At 40.2% G+C, this 22,577-nt stretch overlaps 2 protein-coding genes across 6 annotated transcripts in view; both read left to right on the plus strand.

The window, feature by feature from the left end:
* Positions 1 to 3,634, plus strand: part of LOC110081669 (P-selectin) — a 39,005-nt gene extending 35,371 nt beyond the window's left edge. The window contains exons 17-19 of the mRNA XM_020798570.3: positions 319 to 349; positions 1,177 to 1,232; positions 1,606 to 3,634. Of these exons, the coding sequence (XP_020654229.3) occupies positions 319 to 349; positions 1,177 to 1,231 (86 nt within the window). The 3' untranslated portion in view covers position 1,232; positions 1,606 to 3,634. The remainder of the gene's footprint in view (positions 1 to 318; positions 350 to 1,176; positions 1,233 to 1,605) is intronic.
* A 3,374-nt stretch (positions 3,635 to 7,008) lies between these two features.
* ATF6 (activating transcription factor 6) overlaps positions 7,009 to 22,577 on the plus strand; it is a 103,584-nt gene continuing 88,015 nt past the window's right edge. For 2 of the 5 annotated variants that reach the window (XM_020798502.3, XM_020798503.3), the window contains exons 1-4: positions 7,009 to 7,160; positions 17,961 to 18,037; positions 21,449 to 21,536; positions 22,088 to 22,182. In XM_020798502.3, coding sequence (XP_020654161.3) covers positions 7,109 to 7,160; positions 17,961 to 18,037; positions 21,449 to 21,536; positions 22,088 to 22,182 — 312 coding nt within the window. In that variant the 5' untranslated portion in view covers positions 7,009 to 7,108. Of the gene's footprint in view, positions 7,161 to 17,960; positions 18,038 to 21,173; positions 21,353 to 21,448; positions 21,537 to 22,087; positions 22,183 to 22,577 lie in introns of those variants that run through there. The other 3 variants (XM_078392417.1, XM_020798504.3, XM_078392418.1) reach the window with 3 other exon arrangements.

Genomic DNA, 22,577 nt, shown 5'->3' on the forward strand with positions numbered 1-22,577 from the left:
AATGGGTCTACTTTAATTAAGAAACATAATTTGATTCAGACCATTGTTTAAATAGATATTTCTGTATCTAACGTAGTGGGAAGCTCACTAGACAAGTCTGGTTCACAAAAATTCTTGGTTTAACCCATCTCACTAGTTTTATGTGAAGGAGAAATACCTTTGGGGGATAAGAATGGCATACTGTACTAATGTGATACAGTATAACCATTCCTGTCAGAATCATGGCTATGTATTTTATCTGTTTTTTACATTCATAAATGATAGTAACTGGATCTCTTTTTCCCTCCTTTATTCAATTGAAAATCACACTGCAATCAGAGGAAAGAAGAAAACTTCTGAGTAACACCAGGTACTAATAATTTGTAATACTGCAGAAAGTGGAAGGAAATAGTTTTTTTAGTAATTAAAAAGAACATTTCCCACCTCTGAATAGTTTGGCTGTGATACAAGAAACTGGTTCTCAAAAATGAAGCGGAACACAGGCACAGAGAAGCAGAGGTGCCATTCATGAACACTCAAGTTTTTAAAACAGTTATGTAGAACCATCAGCAGCATATTTACTTTAGACAAAAGTGCCGTTGCATCCATGTCGGAGAACCCAAGGTTGCTCATTTCACATCAAGAAGCTCATGTACAATAGGCTGGGTTGAGGAAGCCCAAGCACTTGTGGGCTGGTGTTTAATTTGTATGTTACCATAGGCGAAGGATAATCAATCATTTGTGGTGACTTTAGCTAACCAAAATTCCTATTTAAGCTAAGCAAATGGTATCTGGCCTCTCATACAAGCAGGATCAGCCGCTTAGTGCTCTGACTGCCCCATGGATTTCTTTTGCTGGTTGCTATGACTATTTCTTGTAGCTGAAACTGCAACCTGAAAAATGTCACATCCGAGTTCACACTTGCCTCTCTGAATGTTCACTTTTTTTCAGATGCTCCCACCAATAGTTAAGTTTTTGGAAAGCCAGTTAACTTAATGCTGCAGTCTTGAGATTAGATATATTAACAGGCTGGTTTTCGTTATGTTTGTATTTTTAAGTGGAAGTCAGCAAATGAGGACTAGAAGCACATTTTGTGAATTAAATGAATTCTGAGATCCTCTGGTTTATAGCAGCACAGAGTTCTTGGAGAATTAGGCTTCACTGGAATAATAATCATTGGTTTGCATTGCCTTTTAGTGATATAGGAACGCCTGGTGTTTTCCTCAATGCAGCATTTGACTCTGTTTCTTAAGGTAAGTCAGCAGTTGTGTTGCTTTTGTATGTCTGCTTTGGAATACTCCCCTTCTATTCCTTTTGCCTGAATGAGATTAGCCTGGAATACTTTACTTATGAAATACTTTATTTATTACCACTGTCTTATGTTTTTCCTACATAATAGGATGAGGTGTCTTCACGCCCTCTTGTGGTTGGTTTATGTGCCTCAACTAAAACCGAAAACTGGGCTGCTTCCATACTAGGGCTCTCTTCATTTGTTAGTTATATCACATTTTGACTACTGCAGTACATTGTACATGGGCAGTGGCTAAACTATTAACTGACATATGATATTAAGGTTACTTTATTCCAATACTGAAAGAACTTGTACTGGTTATCTTTGCTCTCCAGGTTCGATTCAATGTGATGATTTGAACCGTTAGAACCTGAAGTGATTGGGGCCCACCTATCTGAAGGACCACCTATCATGTGGTGAATCTGTCTGGATATCAGAGTCTTCAAAATAATGCTGTCACTTGTGGATTCCTGCTTGATGGGCAGAAAGAAGGCTGCTTTATGAAGGAAAATGCAGTCCCTCAGAGCTGCAAACAGTTCAGACTCTCACTGCTTTTTGGAAGGATATGAAGACCCATCTCTTCAATCTCACCTAATTGTTCTCATGTTTATTGACTACTGTGTTGATTTCAGTGCTTCTATCTCCCCATCCATTGCTTTACATAATGTAATAAAGAAAAAAAATGATGTAAGACTGCATACAATCTTGTGCTCTTGGGAATGCAACCCAAAAGCTACAGGATATAGTTCCTCTCCAAGATCTTTGCCAATGTTTTGTGATGCTCCAACCTTACGTCCACAACAGCCCTTTCTGTAGCAGAACTCCAACAATGGAGATGGACAAACAGGACTGCTGGAAAAGTGGCCATGGGTGAGGGAGGGTGAAGACAACCTGAATCTTCTGGATGCAAATACTTTTCAGCCCTCAAGGCAATGCCCAACATAGAATTAAATTCAGTCACATTTCAAAGGGCTTGTTCAAATGGGCATTTGTTTGGTATATGGCAAGGGCAGATTGGTTTACTATTTTTCCCGGTAAACACACAAGAAGCTGACCAATTTGACCCTAGGGAATGGGTCAAATTGGTCACCCACAACCCACACCTTTCTGAGCCCTTCAGGGGTTTCTACTTTTTTGGTGTGGGTTGGTGTGGTCTAGTTTAAAATCAAGCCTTGCAGATGCCAAAGCTGTCAGACTTCTTCTGGTTTGAATTTCCAATACCATGGACTAGTTTAATAAAGTAGCCACTTCAGGATACTGGCCAACTGAACATTTCCCATTCTCCTCTGTAAAGGAGCAGTGGAAGTGAAATTATATATTTTTGTCACTGTCAGACCATCAGAGAATCAGATTAAATTGAAACAAAAAGATTTCTTTGTCTTTTAATGAATTTTTGATTGAAATTACAGCTATGGACAGTTTCTCGATCAGTACTACACACAAGGCAAATAAAAAGTTAAAAAGTTAAGTTAGTGATTCAGTGCATCAGTAATGGCCTAGCACAGACAAAAATAATAATTTCACTTCTTTGGCCCCTCCACAAAAGAGCAGAGGAACTGTTCAATTGACAGTCGAGGGGGCTGGAGAGTCACTTGCAGTCAATATGCCATTTGGATGCAAGGATAGCACCAAATAGCACATTGCTCCTCCCCCCTGACCTCAAGTGTCCCTATTTAGACTGCACCAAAAGTTCCAGTGTAGAAATGCAGAGTGTCCATAACTTCTTTCCTACTCATTGCTTCCAGTGGGATGGTTTGAGTTTTCTTCTTGCAAATGTGAAGAATAAATGCCACAAAGAGAAAGGGAGTTAAATACTATATCAGTTCTTTCAATGCAGCAGCATTAGTAAGAGTCCAGCAGGGCTTTAGATAAAGCAGAGCTTTTGAGAAGAGAAAGCCTTGTCTTATCTTCTTTCTTGCTCCTAGGATTGCCTCTTAAACCCTTCTGTTGGTCTGTGTGCTTTGTGATGAATACTTTTAATTAAGTATTTAATGAACACAGTCACAAAACAGAAATATAGGGACACAAAACAGAAGTATAACAGTCAACTCAGTGTCTTAATTTCTATTGTTCACAAACTACCTTTGTAGTTCTTATAATTCCTGTCCACTAGGAATTCTGTTTAGGAGGTACCAGGCCTGAGTCTGCAGTGTTTACAATGCTCGTAAAAACAAACCAGTTGCTTAGTTGTTCCTGATTATCAGACTGTAAACTGTTAAATTTTTTGCTAGCATATCCAAAACACATGTGTAGCCTGAAGTCATTTTCTAGTGTCATGTTACTAGTTTTCACTGTTGTTAACATTACTGTCTTTATGAAAGTAGTTAAATTGCAAAATTTAATAAAGCTGACTGTGGATTTGGAGTTTTTGTTTTGTTATGTCTAAGATGGTGATTCTGAATAGTTGGGAACACAATTCCTAGATTGATGGATGTTCCACCAAAAGTGTAATAGACTTCCATACACTTGACAGCTCCTCCAGCACAATGGTGAGAGACTGCTATTGATATAATACCATCTTATAGGGGTTAATGGCACTTACAAACTAATTTTAGAACAGTTTCCTTGATATTTGGCCATATAGTCTTAATAATTTGGTAGGTGCATAGTACATTCCACTCATTATAGCATATAGTCCCCAGAAAGAACTGTCTGCCTACATAACCTTGTGTAAGCCGACCAGTCCTAGCATTCCCCCAAGAGAATCATAGAAAAGTTGGAAGGGGTGTACAAGGCCATCAAGTCCAACCCCCTACTCAATGCAGGAATACAAAGCATAACTGCCAGGTGTATCTAGGTTTTTCTTGAATGCCTCCAGTGTTGGAGCACTCACCAACTCCCGAGGTAACTGGTTCCACTGTGATACTGCTTTAACAGAATGTTTTTCCTGATATTCAACTGAAATCTGGCTTCCTTTAACTTGAGCCGATTGTCGCGTGTCCTGCATTCTGGGATGAGTGAGAACAGATCTTGCCCCTCCTCTGTATGACAGACTTTCAAATACAGTATTTGGAAAGTGCTACCGTATCACCCCTCAGTCTTCTTTTCTCAAGGCTAAACATGCCCTGTTTTTCCAGTCTTTCCTCATAGGGCTTGTTTTCCAGTCCCCTGATAATCCTGGACGCCCTCTTCTGAACTTATTCGAATTTGTCAGCGTCCTTCTTGAAGTGCGATTTCCAGTACAGTACTAGACAAAGTACTTAAGATGAGGCCTAACCAATGCCGAATAGAGGGAAACCAGTACCTCATAGGACTTGGAGACTATACTTCTATTAATGCAGCCTAAAATAGCATTGGCCTTTTTTGTAGCCACCTCACACTGTTGGCTCATATTTACTTTGTGATCTACAACGACTCCAAGAGCCTTCTCACTCGTTTTGCTGAGCTAGGTATCCCCCATCTTGTAATTGTGCAATTGGTTTCTTTTTCTGAGGTGCAGGACTTTGCACTTATCTCTGATGAATTTCATTGTTGCTTTCAGTCCAGTGCTCCATCCTATCAAGGTAATTTTGAATTTTGTTTGTCTTCTAGGGCAGTGGTTCTTAACCTTGGGTCACTCAGGTGTTGTTGGACTGCAACTCCCAGAAGCCTTCACCACCAGCTGTGCTGGCTGGGGTTTCTGGGAGTTGCAGTTCAAAAACACCTGAGTAACCCAAGGTTAAGAACCACTGTTCTAGGGTATCAGCTATTCTGCACAATTTTATTTTCATCTGCAAATTTGACAAGCATTCCCTGCACTCCCTCATCCAAGTCATTAATAAAAATATTGAAGGGAACTATTTTGAGTGTTTCATAATTAGAAAACCATGGAAAGGGTAAAAAATCTGAATTAATGAACTATTTTTATTATTACTGTTCTCTTCAACACATTTGTAGTTTGCACGTATTACTTCTCGAACACTGTTTAATGCTCTTAGTGCTCCCTGTTCTTAAAACAGCATCTTTGTAAATAGCTTTGCTTACTCTGCAATCAAGACAGACAGTGATCAACTATCAAATAACACAGTACTTGGTGTTATGATAGAGTGATGGGCTAGGACTCTGGAGAATGGGGTTTGATTCCCTGCTTGGCCATTGAAACTCACTGTGGGAGTCGAACTGGTAAAACCACTCCTTAAATACCATACTTACTTTGAAAACCATGTCAGGGTTGCTATAAGTCGGTTTCAGCTTGATGGCACATAACATCAAATCACACATGGCTTTTTTCTTCCCATCTCTGAAGTTGCCTGCACTTTAACAGACAGAGACACAGGAAGTGGTAGGAAAACAGCAGGATTACAAATAGGCTATGACAGTTGAAAGAACCCCTGTAAACCTCTGTGCATGAGAGTGAGGGTGGAATGAAAGCTTCACACAGAAAGACCCCCTACTTCAAAAGGTACAAGTATTTTCAACCATTGCTGAAATTCATTGTGAATTTCGTTGTATGGTATACTGTGTATATACTTACAATGACAATAAATTATATTATTATCATGACATGGCCATTCTTTAGAACTGCACTTTTCAATTAAGTACTATTTAATTAAACATCTTGCCAATTGTTTAGAACTTCCTTGCTTCCACACTTACCCTTCTCTATTTTTTCTTTAATCACCTCCCAATTAAAAAAATTAAAAAGCATAGACACTATTATGGAATTATGGTGATTATAAAAGAGCCTTCATAGGGTTTTTTTGTTCTGGGAGATCAACAGAGTCTTTGTTGTTACCTGTTGTCAGAACCGACTTACAGGGACCTTGCTAGGGCTTTTAAGGTAACAGAGAGATTTAAGGAGTGGTTTTACCAGTTCCACTCCCCCAGTCAGTTTCCATGGCTGAGCCGGGATTCAAATCCTTTTCTCCAGAATCCTAGTCCATCACTTATCCGCTACATCGCACTGGAAACCCTTCTACCTTTGTTTCTGTTGTTTTGTTGTTGTTTTGTCGTTTAGTCGTGTCCGACTCTTCGTGACCCCATGGACCAGAGCACGCCAGGCCCTTCTGTCTTCCACTGCCTCCCGGAGTTGTGTCAAATTCATGTTGGTAGCTTCGATGACACTGTCCATCCATCTCGTCCTCGGTCGTCCCCTTCTCCTCTTGCCGTCACACTTTCCCAACATCAAGGTCTTTTCCAAGGAGTCTTCTCTTCTCATGAAATGGCCAAAGTACTGGAGCCTCAGCTTCAGGATCTGTCCTTCCAGTGAGCACTCAGGGTTGATTTCCTTTAGAATTGATAGGTTTGTTCTCCTTGCAATCCAGGGGACTCTCAAGAGTTGTTGTTTTTTACCGCTACTAAAATCAGAAACAGTCTCACAGAGAAGAGCCCGGTTAATCCTGAAATCCAGAACAAGAAAGAAGCAGCTTTTTATGTTCCACCCAATGAACTCCCCCCCAAAATAAAAAATTCTTAATCGAGTTTGAGAAATATATTATCTCTTATCTCTAGTATTCGGGCATTTATTGGAAAAGCCCCTTATCACATCTTTCTGCCTCTTGTTTAAGAAATTATTACCGAAGAATCTTCATAAACGACAGCTTGTAGTTATTACTTTATGGAAACCCTCCGGAGAAAAATACATCCTTCCCCCGTCCCCACCCCCGTTCAACCCCCAGCACAGGTTAAACAGATCATAAGGTCTAGGACGGGCACAACCACAGCCACGATCATCTACGGGCCTCCAAAAGCGTCGTTTTGCGCAACCCCCCCCGGCGACTCTAGATCCTTCCCGGCCCTCGTAGTCGGGGGCGGGGCGTTGTGAGGAAGGACACGTCTGTTCATGGAATATCGCAAGAGTTGAGTGCAATCCCGGAAGCGAAGGAGAGACGAAAGTGAGCCTCCGCCGGAGCAGCAGCGATGGCCGCGATGGTGGCCGGGGGCGGCCCGGGCGACCCTGGCCTCGAGTGGGGTAAGGCCGTCAGGGGGCAGCGCGGGCTTTCGCTTCGTGGGTCTTGAACGGCGACGCCAATCCGGCTCGGCCGGTTGGTGGGAGACGCCCCGTCTCGGGCGGAAGCTGTGGGGCTGCGTGGCTTCTTTATTAAACTTCTTTAATTTCTAGCTCTTCTCTACTTGTTATTATTACATTCTTAAGGCTTGGTGTGCATGACTCTCGGCGCTTCTCTGGGTTTTTTTCTCTCCCACGGCGAAGGAGTGGCTTGTCCAGGATCATCTCGGGATGCACGGGAGCCTCGGGTTTTCTCATCCATGGCAAACTGTGTCTAGTCTTCCCTTTCGTTAGTTAACATCTGTATCGTGAGCAGCATTTCTTTTTGAATTTTTTAATAAACTACAACAAATAATAAATATCAACATTCCTGATAAACAAACTGAAGAGGAAAAGAAAGCAAGCAGGCTACTTTGCACCCCACCGCCGGGACCCCTGGGGAGTAATTGCTTCCAGTGGTTCCCAACCTTGGGCAACCCAGATGTTCTTGGACTGCAATTCCCAGAAGCCTTCACCACCAGCTGTGCTGGCTGGGATTTCTGGGAATTACAGTCCAAGAACTGCAACTCCTGGAAACTATAATGGGAGTTTTTATCATCACAATGATGATACACACTGACTTTCTTCCCAGCCATCCATGATCTGTATTTTGATATAAATATTTTGATGCCATGTTTACATATTTGCCATGTTAAATCTCCTTCTTTTATAGCTGATGAAGTGGACTTGTCCACAAAAGTTCACATTAAAAAATAAAATAATAATATAAAAGTTAGTCTTTAAAGGTGCCACCACATTTTTTGTCTTTTTAAACTTTTTATTTCTATTTTGCTTTTACCTGTAATGCTTGCACAGACTGCCCCTTCTGCAACTACCATCGGGTTACCCAAGGTTGGGAACCACTTACCCTTCCAGGGCTTGTTACAAAACAGTATAGATTCATATGTAACACTTTGTCCCTTTATCAATGCAAGGTCAACATGTTCTTATATGTCTGCAAATTAATTTATTAATTATGTGCTTCTTAGCTTTTATATTTTATATATATGTTTATCATTATTATATCTCAAGCATCACTATACTAATCATTTAACAATACTGTATATTGTAAGCTGATTTTCATTTCCTAGCAATAATCCGTCTTGCTGCTGTTAACGGATTGGAAACTAGTTCTGTCCTCATCCCCTCCCCTCAAAATACTAATATTTTAGGACATACAGCTAAATTCAAGGTGCTTATTTCATTTAAATATTTAAAAATCATTTGTCGAAATATGTATACATACTCACATTCTGGCATACTCACATTCTGGCACCCAACAATTACAGTGGTGCCCCGCATAGCGACGATAATCCGTGCAGCAAAAATCGCTGCAAAGCGATTTCGTCGCTATGAGAAAATAAAAAGCCCATAGGAATGCATTAAAACCCGTTTAATGCGTTCCTATGGGCAAAAAACTCACCTTTAAGTGAAAATCCTCCATACGGCCGCCATTTTTGCTGCCCGGTAACCGAGGAATCGGCACGAAAACTCAGTGGGAGGCCATTTTTTTACCCGGTGGCCATTTTGGAACCGCCAATCAGCTGTTGGAAAATCATCGCTATGCGAAAATCGGTAAGTGAAACAGCTTACTGATCATCGCAAAGCGATATTTTCCCATTAAAAACATTGCAATGCGATCGCAAAAACAATCTCAAAAAAACATTGCTATGCGGATTCGTCGTTAAACGAAGCGCTCGTTAAGCAAGGCAGCACTGTATCATCTGTTTGATTCAGTTTCACTGGAGTTAAATACCATCTCCACAGTAACTTATGAAAATGCTTTTTTATTCTTATGGATATAGAGCTGAATATTCTAATATTCCACATATCTTCCCTAGTACTACAGCTTATTTATTTTCTTAAATTTCCTTCCTATAGTGTTTTGAGTAAATCCTCCTCTTCTTTTGCTTCCAATAACAAATTATACATTTTATTCACTGTCCCCCTTCTCTCATTTGTCACCTCATGTACTTCCTTCTATAAAATAGATTAGATTAGGCATCCTTCAGTCTTGAGAGACTATGGTGACGTGCTCTGTATGGAGGACTTGGAACAGCATCTAGTGTGGCTGGGAAGGCCAATTCGAGAGTGAATATCCCTTCCACACTGACAAATACAATCTGTACCCCTTCTAGCTCCCTGATTTTGCTGGTTTCGTGACTGCCTCTTTGCCTCGGCCTGCTGGACAAGGGTCTCTTCAAATTTGCTGTTTCCCCCCACTTCTTTGTCTACTGTTCTAATTTAATAACATTATACCAAGATATTTTGTCTTCTCCTAACACTTCTTTTATTTGTTCTTTATTCCCCATTCTTTTCTAGCCAGTCCTTTAACCTAAAGACATGTCTCTTTATCAAAGTCTTCAATTGATCTTTTAAAATTCTCTGAGAATTTTTCCAGTTCTGTCACCAGACACAATGGAGATATTGGTGGGATTTTTTTAAATATTCTGTATTGTTAACATATTTTAAAGAAAAGTATTTTCTATTTTTAACTGTATTTTTGCAAGAAGGAGATATTTACCAAATTCAGCTGTAGTTTTTGCCCTTCTGTATTCAACCAGATTAATTTATTGGGTTTAGATATCTGAAATATATCTTATTTGATTGACAATATAGTTAGGCAATCACAAACCTCCACTTGTTTGAGATTTATACCATCCTTGAATTCTTATCTCCTTTACAAAATTCATTAATCATATTTTGCCAATGTTTCACTCTTCTTTATTGGTAGCATCATAAATAAAAAGATTATCTTGGATAGCTTCTTCATTTTAAAACTGCAGTTCTGCCAAACCATGGCAATCCTATTTTCCTTAAGCCAGCTAACTTCTTCATAAACAACTGTTTCAATAAATTAAAATTATTTTCTTTCATTCTTTTCAAATTACTTGAAATATTTATATCTAGATGCTTAATATCCTTTCAAATATTGATACTCGATTCTATTCTAATTCTTCTATTTCTTCTGTAATATATTTAGTAATAAAGTTATTCATTCACTTTGCTAATATTGCAGTAAATATCTTGGCAGTCCCCAAATCCTGTCAAGTATTAGTTCCCCTCTATCCAACACCAGTTTAGGTCTCATTTAAAGTACTGTGTACAATTCTGAACACCACACTTTAAGAAGGATGCTGAACTGGAGCAAGTTCAGAGGACAGCAATAGGGATGATCAGGGGACTCAAACCAAGCCCTATGAGAAAAGACTGAAAGAACTGGGCATGTTTAGCCTTGAGAAAAGAAGACTGAAGGGAGATGTGATAGCACTTTTCAAATACAGTGGTGCCTCACTTACCGGGCGCCCCATTTAACGACAAATCCACATAGCGATGAAGATTTTGCGATCGCTTTTGCAATCGCATTGCGATGTTCCCTATGGGGAAAAATCGCTTTGTGATTTTTCCCCATACGTCCCATTTTCGCGCAGCTGATCGGCGGGGCTTCGGAATGATGGGGGAAAGTGCTTCCCCCCATCATCCCGAAGCCCCGCCGATCAGCTGGGCGAAAATGTGGGCTTCGGGATGATGGGGGGAGCGCTTTCCCCCATCATCCCGAAGCCCCGCCGATCAGCTGCGCAAAAATGCGGGCTTCGGGATGATGGGGTAAAGCGCTTCCCCCCCATTATCCCGAAGTCCCGCCGATCTGCTGGGCAAAAATGCAGGTTTCAGGATGATGCGGGGAGCACTTTCCCCCATCATCCCGAAGCTCCGCCGATCAGCTGGGTGAAAATGCCAGCTTCGGAATGATGGGGAAAAGCACTCCCCCCCCAATCATCCTGAAGCCTGCATTTTCGCCCAGCTGATCGCCGGGGCTTCGGGATGATGGGGGGAAGCACTTTCCCCCATAATCCCGAAGCTCCGCCGATCAGCTGGGCGAAAATGCCAGCTGGGGCTTTGGGAGGACCGCGGGGGAGCCCTCCCCTGTGGTCCTCCCAAAGGCCCCATTTCCCCCCCAGCTGATCGGCAGGGGCTTTGGGAGGATGGGGGGAGTGCTCCCCCGCAGTCCTCCCAAAGGCCCCATTTTCGCACAGCTGCTCAGCGGTTCCAAAATGGCCACCCGCTGTGTTGCCTCGCTTTAGAGGCACCGAAAATGGCCGCCCCTATGGAGGATTTTCGCATAAGGTGAGTTTTTAAGCCCATAGGAGCGCATTAAATGCGTTTTAATGCATTCCTATGGGCTTTTTTATTTCACATAGTGATGAATCCAGATAGCAACAATTTTTCCGGAACTTATCGTCGCTATGCGGGGCACCACTGTACTTGAAAGGTTGGCATTCAGAGGCGGGGCAGGATCTATTCTCGATCATCCCAGAGTGCAAGACACTGAAGCTACAGGAAGCAAAAATTAGGCTGAATACCAGGAAAAACTTTCTAATTGTTAGAGCAATATGACAGTGGAAACAATTACCTCAGGAGGTGATGAGCACTCCAACCCAGGAGACATTCCAGAGAAAATTGGACAAGCATTTATTAGATCTGCTTTGACTTGAATTCCTGCATTGAGCAGAGGGTTGGACTCAATGGCCTTATAGGCTCCTTCCAACGCAATTATTCTATTTTTCTATGATATAGATTTATCAAAGATATAGGTCTATATGCCTCACATCCAGTAAGATCTTTATTGTATTCTCAAAGGGTTTCATGGCTGGGATCCAATGGTTGTTGTAGGTTTTTCAGGCTGTTTGGCTGTGTTCGGAAGGCTTTTCTTCCTAACATTTCACCAGTCTCTGTGGCTGGCATCTTCAAAGGACAGGAGTTAGAATTCTGTCTGTGTTCTGGTATAGGATAGTTGAGTATTTGTTCTTTATTCTTTTTCAGTATTAATATAATTATTGATTGATTCCATGAGGGTGGTTTCCTTTCTATCGCTATTACTTTATTGACAAAGGGTTTTAATTTATGTACCAACATTGTCTTAAAAGTTTTATAACAGTCTGGTACTAATCCTTCAATACCTGTCGTATTCCCTTTTTATTAATTATTAAATCCATTTCTCTATTTCTTCCTCCCTTATTAATTGAGCCATTGCCTTCCTATCTATTTCTTGAAGTTTCTTCCTCACATTCTTTTCTATCTATTCTCTAGTTATTTCCGAGGATAGTTTTAGTGAAGTATATAATTTATGAAAAAAGCTTGGAAAATCTTTAAGTCATCAAATTACATATTGAACCATTCTCATTTTTAATTGCTCCAATAAGATTCTTGGATTTTTAAAAAAAACCTCGTGTAGCCCTAGTCAACAATCTTGAATTTTTATTACTGAACTCTAAATATTCTCTTCTGTATTAAATTCCTCTGAATTTTCTCAATTTCCATGCTCTCTTTTTTCTTTTTGCCAGTTTTATCGATAAATATATTATCTTTATCTGACATATATTTATTTTTCAATAACTATAGTTCATCCTCAATTTTTCTTCATGTTCTTGTTCTCTTTTAAGATTGTTTGATATTGATCCTCCTCATTACTACTTTCATAGTGCATATGTTACCCTGACTACAGCTTTCCCTAATGTCTATATCCCATATCTCCGTCATTCATTTTTTATTTTATATTCCTATTTTTGCTGAAGAAGAGTACAGAAGTATTTGACCAAACTCCGGGAGGCAGTGGAAGACAGGAGGGCCTGGCGTGCTCTGGTCCATGGGATCATGAAGAGTCGGACATGACTAAACGACTAAACAACAACAAATTAGTATTTAATCACCATCTTCTAGCTTCTTTGTAATCACATTTAATTTTAATATCCATATTTATCAGAGCTCGCTGTGTTACATGAATTAAACCAACCTCTGTGTTATCTACTCCTGAAATCAAATTGTTGGAAAGAAACATATCTGTTCTAGAATAACCCTTATATAGAGAGAGGAAAATAATGTGTATACCCTTTCATCTCCTTTTATTACTCCCCAAATATCCTACAAATCAGTTTTCTTAGTTATTCTAGTTGAGGACATTTTTTCTGTTTTATTAGGGCTTTCCCTTTATCCATAATCATTAAAATCTCAAGCCGTTACTACAAACCCTTTCCTTATACTTCTTTTAAAAGGGTAGTTTGATTTGCATTAGAAGAAAATACATTTATCAAAGTATAATCTTTTCCTAATGCTCCTTATACCATCATATAATGCCTTTTACTATTATTCTTATTATTCATTTTAAAATCATATTTAAAAAATAATAATTGTAACACTTCTTGATTTTGAACTTTCATATCCTTTTTCATAATGCCAACCCAGTTACCCCATTCATCCCAACTTAAATGCTTATTCCCCTCTTCATAGTCCCCATACACAGAGAGCTTTTAGGATAACTTTCCAGTTATACTTAATTATCCATCTTTAGCTAGCTTTAGGAGACAATTTCAACCTTAATTTAATGCTCCCCCAATTTAGTTTCTTCCTCTCTCTTCTTTACTTAAAATACCCTTTTTTGTAGGTGCTAGTAGACTATAACGTGTGCAGAACTTTAGTTTGCCAGTTCTTAAGTTCTTATCCTTTCTCCCTTTCTACTTCTTCCTTTCAAAAATTTAGTCCCCTAGGAATTCTCCTCTCAATAAAAGTGTTATTAACAACTAGTTCTTCATTCTTACACTTATCATGCATATCTATTAATATATATTAACTAGTCTCAATTATGTGCACTTTAAATCTTCTTAGATCTTCATAGCAATATTCAAATCACTTCTTCCCCAAGACTAAATGCTTTTCTGCTTTCTTCTACCTTTAAAGTTCAATTTAGTCTCCCTCTGCAGCCAAAGGGCCAGGCAGTGTTCCCACTAGTTCATCACTTATTCCCACTCCTTGCATATTTTCATCCGGTGTGGTCAATTGATCAAGTTCTTGGTTATCCAGTTGGACTCCCTCTTGTTCCCATTGCTGATCATCCATTATGGCCCACTTATGAAGATAAGCTTTCTTCAGCTGATGTTATCTTGTACATTTTCCAGCTAGAAAACTTTAAGAAAAACTAAGTATCTCCAGAAATATTTTATATTGTGCTTTACAAGAAAGGATGTAATTGATTTCATGTTTCTTCTCCAGACCCAATTTGGTAGAAATCAGCATATACCTGGACCAGTGTTCCATTATATGTCCAGATTTTCTCTTACTTTTTCATAAACATTTCTTTTTTATAGAAGTTAGTAAAGCACAACACAATATCTTTGGATGCCATTCTTCTGCTGCATTTTGCACTCAATCGATGCAGCCTTTCCAAATCTTCTGCCTTCTTTTGTGGGCAGAGGTGAGTGCTGGCACTGTCTATGTATGTGTGTGCACATGCACACTTGAGCTTCCTTGTGCTGCTTTGAGGAGCAAGAGGAAAGGTGCTTTGTCATAAGCACTGCTTTTTGTATGTACAGTTGCTTGGTATTTCTGTAGAAAGGTTTTTCAGGAATGTAGTAGTCTGACAGTGAGCCATAATCATGGTAGATTGCTTCTTCATGTCTGCCCCTGGACTTGAACATCACACTTCCAACTACCTGCATCACCTGAAATACCACTTTTACCTTTTTACAAACATGTATCAGCTAGCAGCATAGGAAAAAAAGTGTTCAAATAATTCCAGCTAGAAAAAAGTAGAAGTCCTCCAGTGGCAGGGGAAAAATGCTTTGGGAGCAAAAAGGGCTGGATGAATTTGATTCACCCTTTGTGTCATGCAGTCAGTAAAGAGTTCTTCAAATTCAGCTGTTTTTTGTTTTTTTTTAAGAAGAGCAAATCCTGCCATAGTCGCACTCTCAGTCTCTTCCTCCCACTTAATCAAACATCTATCTGATTGACAGAGAGTGTTGCTTGAAAAATAATCCAGTGCATGTTTCAATAATCCAGAACATTCGAGTTCATGGGATGAAGATGTGTTGCCCTAAAAAATGTAAAGTTCTTTTAAAAGGTGCCTAAAAGGTTGCTGAGAAAGTGAAAGTAAGGCAGAAATATAGTTTGATTTCCATGGTTTACTAAATAAGTCTGCCGCTTAGCAAAATAGCCAGATTGTTTTGATACAAAGCTACTGATAAAGTAACAAGGCAGAAGTAACTCATTCAGTTTCGTGCCAGTTTTTACCAGAAAGAGTAAAGAGAATGATGACGTCATGTGAAACAAAGAAAAGAAAAAATGAAGTTCATTTTAAAATGCTGCTTATGTAGTGCTTGTTAATTGACAAAGACATGTCAGAAAATACATATGGAAACCTGCGTTAGGCTGATGAGAGTAACAATATATTGTACAATAGACGCTTTTACAGAATCATCTAAAAGGAGAAAAAGATGAATGTTATTTTAAGCTGTTTGTTTTATAAGCAAGTGGAAAAATGTCATTTGTTCTATAAGGCTTTAGCCTCATAATTGATAATACGTTTTTTGAAAAGGGGTATAAAATTATATGTTAATCTGCAACACCATCTATAGGCATTAAAATGACCTACATCTCCATGCGCTACCAGCAAACTGGTTCCCCTGCTCTTCACTAGGGTACTGATAAGCTGCAGTTGCCCTTATCAGGAGGATTGAAATGCTCCCGCAGTGATACATTCTGTTACCTGATCACTGTCACCGTAATGTCCTATACCAGCAATATCAGCTTTGCTGATAAGGCAGGTTGTTTTGGTTTGATTGAAGTATAAATGTGGGGTGAGATCACATAGAGTGTTCTTGAATGAGACAGGATGGGAGACTGTTATTGTATGGAGAGGCAGCTTATCCAAAGAGGACGTAAAGCGTGGAACTGATGTCAGGCCAACGTCTTTAGAGCTGCAGAAAGATACCGTGTTTCTCCGATAATAAGACACTGTCTTATTATCTTTTGGGGGAAAGAAAAGGGCAGAGGGCTTATTTTCGGGGGAGGACTTCTTTTAATGACCCGTCATTAAAATAAGCCCTCCCCCAAAAATGTGATCTGAAGAGAAACCAGAGCATTTTTCCCCGAAAGCTGGCGACAGCCGCACCAGCAGCAGCGGCGTTGGCAGCGGCGGCTACTTGGGCTCGGCCAGGGAGGAGAAGGAGGCTGGGGAAAGGCAGCGGCTGAGAAGAACTGGGCTTCTCCTTCCTGCTTTCCTGCTTGGCTCCTCTCGCTTTCTGGCTCTCTGCGAAGCCCTCACTGCTGGGGAAGCCAAACGAGGAGGAAGGGGAGCCAAAAAGGCGGGCTTTGCTGGGAAGGGGGAAAACACAGTGAGCGAGCGTGCCCGCTCGGCTTGCAGGCGATGCTCCTCGCTTTGCTGCCTTGGTCGCCTCCTCCCCTCCGCCTTGAAGCTTTTGTTCTCCTCCTCTCTGGTCCGGGGGCAGGAGCGCCCGTGCGGCGCCCGCGGGGCTCGTGCCTCTCTTTCCCTCGCGCGCCGGGCAGGGGAGTTCCAGGCGGAGGAGGAGCTCGCGCGGCTGTTGGCTCCCGGGATCCCGTTCGGCGCGCCCTGAGACGAAAGCACTGCCATGAAGGGCGAAGCTCTGCTTTCTCCCTACTGCATTCTGCTCTGCTGAAGGGATGTTTTTTCGCGCCCTCGGTAAGCTTACCCAGGGCGTGAGTAGGGTAATAGGGCTTATTTTCGGGGGAGGGCTTACTTTAGAGGAATCCTACAAATTAAGGGGAGGGCTTACTTTCGGGATAGGTCTTATTATCGGAGAAACACGGTAACAGCATGGCACTGACAGCCGGCAATGGATTTTACATAAGACTCGATGAGAAAAGGTTTTTCTCTTTATGTTAGAAATGTTTTTCATTTTGTATTTTCTTATTGTAAGAACCTTGATATCATATGAATTTTTTAGGAAGCTTTTAAAGTTATATTGCTTTTTATTTTTAAATGATATATTCTAGAAATGAATTCTCTGCATTTATAGGCTAAAAGCTCCTGTATTTTATATTCAGGTACAACTTGAGTTCAGTTTTCATCTGTTTAAACATTAACATGGCTTAGTTAATAGCTGTGAAAATGGTTTTAAAGCAACATTCCTGTGATTTGTCAAAAGTTATGTGTTTTTAAATACAGTACAGTACTTTTGGATGTTATGTCTTTCATATGAAACATAGTTATATAGAAATAAGTCTTGTAGAACATTAACAAGTTTTGACATTGCCTGGAATTATTACAAAAATAAAATACTTATAATTGGATACCCAGATGAGCTTGGAGAAGCTAGTTAGTGATTGTCATTTTAATTCTGGAATTAACCCTTTCCTGGGATTATGTCAGCTATGACAAATAATAGGCTTCTGTTCTTCACCTGGGAGGTCTATAACTCTTTGTAGGATTCCTGGGGGAGTCAGGCATCCTAATCAAGTTCAGACAATATGGTTCTGTAAAGCCAGGGTGACAAACATGTGGCTTTCCATTTGTTGCTAAACTGCAAGTCCCATTAACGTTAGCAAACATAGCCAGTGGTGAAGGCTGATGGGATCTGAAAGGGCACATATTCCTTATCTCTGCTCTGTAGTCTGGAGAAATTGTTGTGCCATCTACTCTGCATATCTATTTATTAAACAGCCTTTCTGGGTGTGAGAGAGAGAAAGACAGAGCTTTTGAAGAAGAATGAATTATTCAGAATGAGCAAATAGAAGACACACTGAGTTAGACAAAAACTCTACAGTCTAGAATTTTGTTTCCACCAACCAGATGCTGATTTGAAGCCCACTGAAATACAATTGCATCTTTGAGTAGTGGGGAAATTGTTAATATAAGTACCTGCTGAACTTTGGCTTTTCTGACTAATGTCCATTTTGTGTTTGTTTACATCACAGACTCTCTTCTCTTCAGTGAAATTGGTGATTTGATAGGGGAACCTGAACTGCCACTGGAGGCAGAGAATGAGATTTATGTGAGTATCACTAATAGAAATTGTTGAATGAGTCTGAAATGTGTCAGATTAATAAGTAAAACCAACTTGATTTGGTGTATTCTGTATTGGATGCATACTTATCATTTACACAGTGCCGTGATTTTTCCCTTTATTTGCAAAAAGGTAGGACCACTTGTGTTGTATTTCTTTCTATTTAGCGTACGCTTTGCACTGAATTTAATAACCAGGAACGCGACAGGTTCCTGTCTTGCATTTTCAACAATGAGCTGGTTTGCAACAATGCAAACTGTGTTCTATGCAGGCTAAGCACGATTTGTGGCTTGTTTTTGGCAGGAAACTCCACTTTAAAACAGTAGTTTGAAGTTTTTGTTTGTTTGTTTGTTTACAATACTTTGCCCCATCTTTCTAGTTAAATAGGAGAATTCTGGCTTTCTTTTAAGTGTGGTTTGGCATTGTGTTTGAAGCTAGAATTTTGATTTAGTTCTGTACTTTGCCCAAGCCTCTTGCCAGTCCATGACTGTATGATCCTAAGCAGTTGAAAAGAGATTTGCTCCTCTTTGCTTTTCTTCCTGCCTTCAAACTCCCTATCCCTTTTCATGCTTCCTGGCAACAGTCTTCCAATGCCTACCTTCTTCATGAACAGAAACCAGAGGTGGGTTCCGACATTTTTGCATAGAAGAGAATGCACACATACCAACATAGACATCCTCGCAACATGAGAAAGTATATATATTAGGAGTCTTTTAAACAATACAATTCTGTCATAAAAACTCCAGATTAATAGTCTGCACTTCCTGGGGGGAAACATTATAAAAAAATCTCTGCAAACAAAACAAAGTCAATAAGCAACCACTGAAGTAGGAGTGAGAAATAGAATTCAGAAGCTGCATATACCTGCCTTGACCTCATTCCCCCCTACAAAAATGTATTTTTAACTGAAAAGCCTCTCCAGCACTCCAAAATATTTTTCTTTTTTCTTTTCTTTTCTTTAAAGGAATGTTGGAGGTGTGGTGCCTTCTCCAAAGCATGGTGTTGCCCCCATTCCTGAAGGAGACAAAGGGACTTTCTGAGCCTCTTCTTTTTTTTCTAAAATGTTTGATAGTTTCAGAGGCATATGGGAGTGATGGGGGGGCTTTGTGCCATGGCAGTCTGTATATTTCTGTTGGGTTTTGTGTAGTTGCACTGTAAAAAGCAGGACAGTTACAGGCTTTGACAAAACTCTTCAGTCAGACAACAGTAAAAAGAAGAAACAATATTTACTTACAAAATTATCTGCTCAAAAACTTTGTGTGAAGATATGACAGAGGCAGTGTTTCAATGAGGCAAAGCAGGTTAGCCAGGGTGCTGCCTCTGAGTGGGTGCCCACTGGAGGAGGGGAAGAGCTGAACACCTGCTTGGCTGATGGGCACAGACTGCCAAACCAGCAGTTTGTGACCATCTCTAAACATCCTGTTAATCTGGTAACAACTGGAAAAAAACTGCCTCGGAGCAAAGACGTTTAAGCTCTTAATGGCGGGAAGAGCTGTTTATTGGTTGTTTAAAAACAAGTAAATAAACAAGTTAAGTTTGTTTGTTTGTTTGTTTATTTATTTATTTATTTGTTTGTTTATTTATTTATTTATTTATTTATTTATTTATTTATTTATACATACCCCGCCTATCTGGACTACCAGATCACTCTAGGCGGCTTCCAATACAAAATCAGACAATTAAACACAGGTAAGTACATGATAATTCAGTAATAGCTACAATGAAATAAAGGATAGGGAAAAGTAAGAAAAAAATAAAAAATCAAGTGTTGGCTGGAGGGAAGGCCTGAATGAACAACCATGTTTTCAATTGGGTTTTAAAGTTTAAATACATAACATGCTGGGTTTCTACTCACCCCATCCTAAACCCTTCAGACATCCCCTAATACTGTGTTCCCCAACCTTGGGCCTCCAGATGTTCTTAGAATACAACTCCCAGAAGCCTTCACCACCACCTCTGCTGGCCAGGATTTCTGGGAGTTGAAGTCCAAGAACATCTGGAGGCCCAAGGTTGGGGACCACTGCTATATATGAAGGCCACAACACTGATTCATAACCACCTAGCCACCTCCCCCCCAACCCAAGTTGGGCAGAACTGTCATTTATTGCTGCTAGAACTTTGGAGATACCATCTGGGTATTAGTAGAAGAGAATGAGGGGAAGCAAACTAGGAATTAACAACAATAACAACAACAAAAGCATGACTACTTTATTCATCCATAGATGGAGGCTGCGAAGTCAAGAAACTGATTAAAATTTTGTTGCAGCATTATGTGAGTGGAGCCAGTAGGTGTTAAATTTTCACTGTGAAAGAGAAGTAGCATTCTGTACGAACTTCCTCAATATGAAATTGTTGTTCAGTGAATTGTTTTTTGTATCTGGGAGAGGGAGGTTGAATGTTTGAGAGCTAGAATGTAACTCAGTGTAAAATTAAGTTGAACTCTGTTTAGCTTTGCCAGTTGATATGTTATAGTAAGAACATCTTATATATTTTATTGTTAAAACTGTCTGGGCTCATATATTTTGGCTGAAGGCAAGCCTATTAAAAGAAAGGGCATTTTAAATTTGATTAGCCAGGGTGAAGGCTGGTTACAGTTAGTAAAATAATAAATAAAAAAACATTAATTCAGCACTAATGGCGAAAAGTTTCAGACTTGCAGTAAGTGATTGCTTGCTGGTAAAAGTAGAGCAAATATGTGACACCAAAAAACTTTTGGGTTCAGAATCTCCAGACAAGATGTTCGGTAGGTGTAATACACATCTGAAAATATCTGTCAGTATCGCCTCATATACCAAAGCTACTGTCTGAGCATGATAGCAGTAAATAAAACAGATAAAGGTGAGGAATTTTTAGTAGTGATGTGTCATTTGGATTTTTGGGACTCCCAACTCCCAGAATTCTCCAGGCAGAATTACAGGAATTCCAGCCCACACGGCCACACTTCTACACCTATATTTCAATCACCCAGAGCAAAACCTAGTCCTCTGAGTCCTTATGTCATTGTAGGCCTTCATGTGCCGCTTCAGTGCTTCCTGGAAATAAGCTGCCACAAAGCTTTCTGGGTGTCATAGGTTTGTGATCAGTGTTTCCTACAGAGCCTAAAGAGTGGTAAGGCTGCTTGCTATTCACAGGGAGCATCAAATTCGCCCGGGGGAATTCCTCAATAATTCCAGGAGTTGGAATCCAAAATACCAGAATGGCACATCTCTAGTTGGTGAAACTGACATATCCGACTGTTCCCCTAAGTGTTTTCCAGGTAAAAGATCTTCCTGATTGTCATCCTGCTCAATATGTATTAAATAGGTAAAGTCTACAAAATAGTTTGTCAGTTTACTGTTTATACTCTACAGTACTTTTAAATGTTTTTCACTCTGGAATGTTCCTTATTGTGTTCTGTAGGAAAACAGCTTTTGTGACCTTGACTTTGATATAGATCTGATGTCTTGGGACTCAGAACCCTGGGATGTTTCGAAACAGATCACAGCAGGTAATTTCAGATCAAGTTGCTGATCACAGTATTTGTTTATATCCTGCTTTTTTCTAGTGAACTCAAGACAAGATATGTTACTCTCCTCTTCCCCATTTTACCCTCACAACAACTTTAGGAGGGGCAAGCTAAAAGTCATGTAGTGAGTTTCATGGCTCATTAGAAGTTAGAATCCAGATCCCTATCCAACAACCATTAAACCACTCTTGCTCTCAGGCAATTATAAGATTAGATGCTCACTTGAAAGATCTCCTTTTCATGATACAACTTAAATAAAGGGTGGGGTAGCTTTTTATGAAATACTTTTCACCCTGGGGAAAAGTCAGTTAAGAGTGGGAGCTGAATACATAGGAAGTGCACTCTGAGGGAAATGCAAAAGGAATTGTCTTCTACCTAATTAAAGACAGACTACAAAAACAAACTAGAAGAAGGAGCTGTTTCTGTGTCACTGGAAAATAAGGTGTTTTATTTGAATGCCAGAGAGAAGTTGGATGAAGCCCTTCTTTAAAGAAATCTTGAACTGATAAGCTCTGTACTTCTGCATTTTACAGATGCATGCTGGAAAGCAGAACCTCTCTCACCAGCCACCTCAGCAGAATCAGTTCCTTCTCCTTTATCTGTGGATTCTCCAGCACAACATGTTCCTGTAAGTAGTTCAGTACTTTAGATTGGTCAGATGTGTTTAATTAGGTTCGGGTTTTGAATAGAGATGAGCACTTGCCACGATTCGGTGGATTGGGACCACAGGTGTTTCATGGACACCCCAGGTTCTCTGCCCTGCCACCTCCTGAGGGTTCCCCTCCCAGAAGAGGAGGAGGTGGTGCAGGGAACTCCTCAGCGCTGCTTCTGACAGGGCAGCTGTGAGAGGAGGTGGGGTGCAGAATCTGGGTCCCCACGCAACACCCATGGGCCTGATCAGCAGCAATTAAACAGAGTTGTGGACAGAAGTGCAAATTTGAAAGCAGTCATTTAGTTAGCAAGTATCTTATCACTTTGTGAAACTCAGAAAGTCTACTTTTGTGCTTTTCTTTTTAACTTTTT

The sequence above is a fragment of the Pogona vitticeps genome, chromosome 4, assembly GCF_051106095.1.
Source record: "Pogona vitticeps strain Pit_001003342236 chromosome 4, PviZW2.1, whole genome shotgun sequence".
Lineage (NCBI taxonomy): Eukaryota > Metazoa > Chordata > Lepidosauria > Squamata > Agamidae > Pogona > Pogona vitticeps.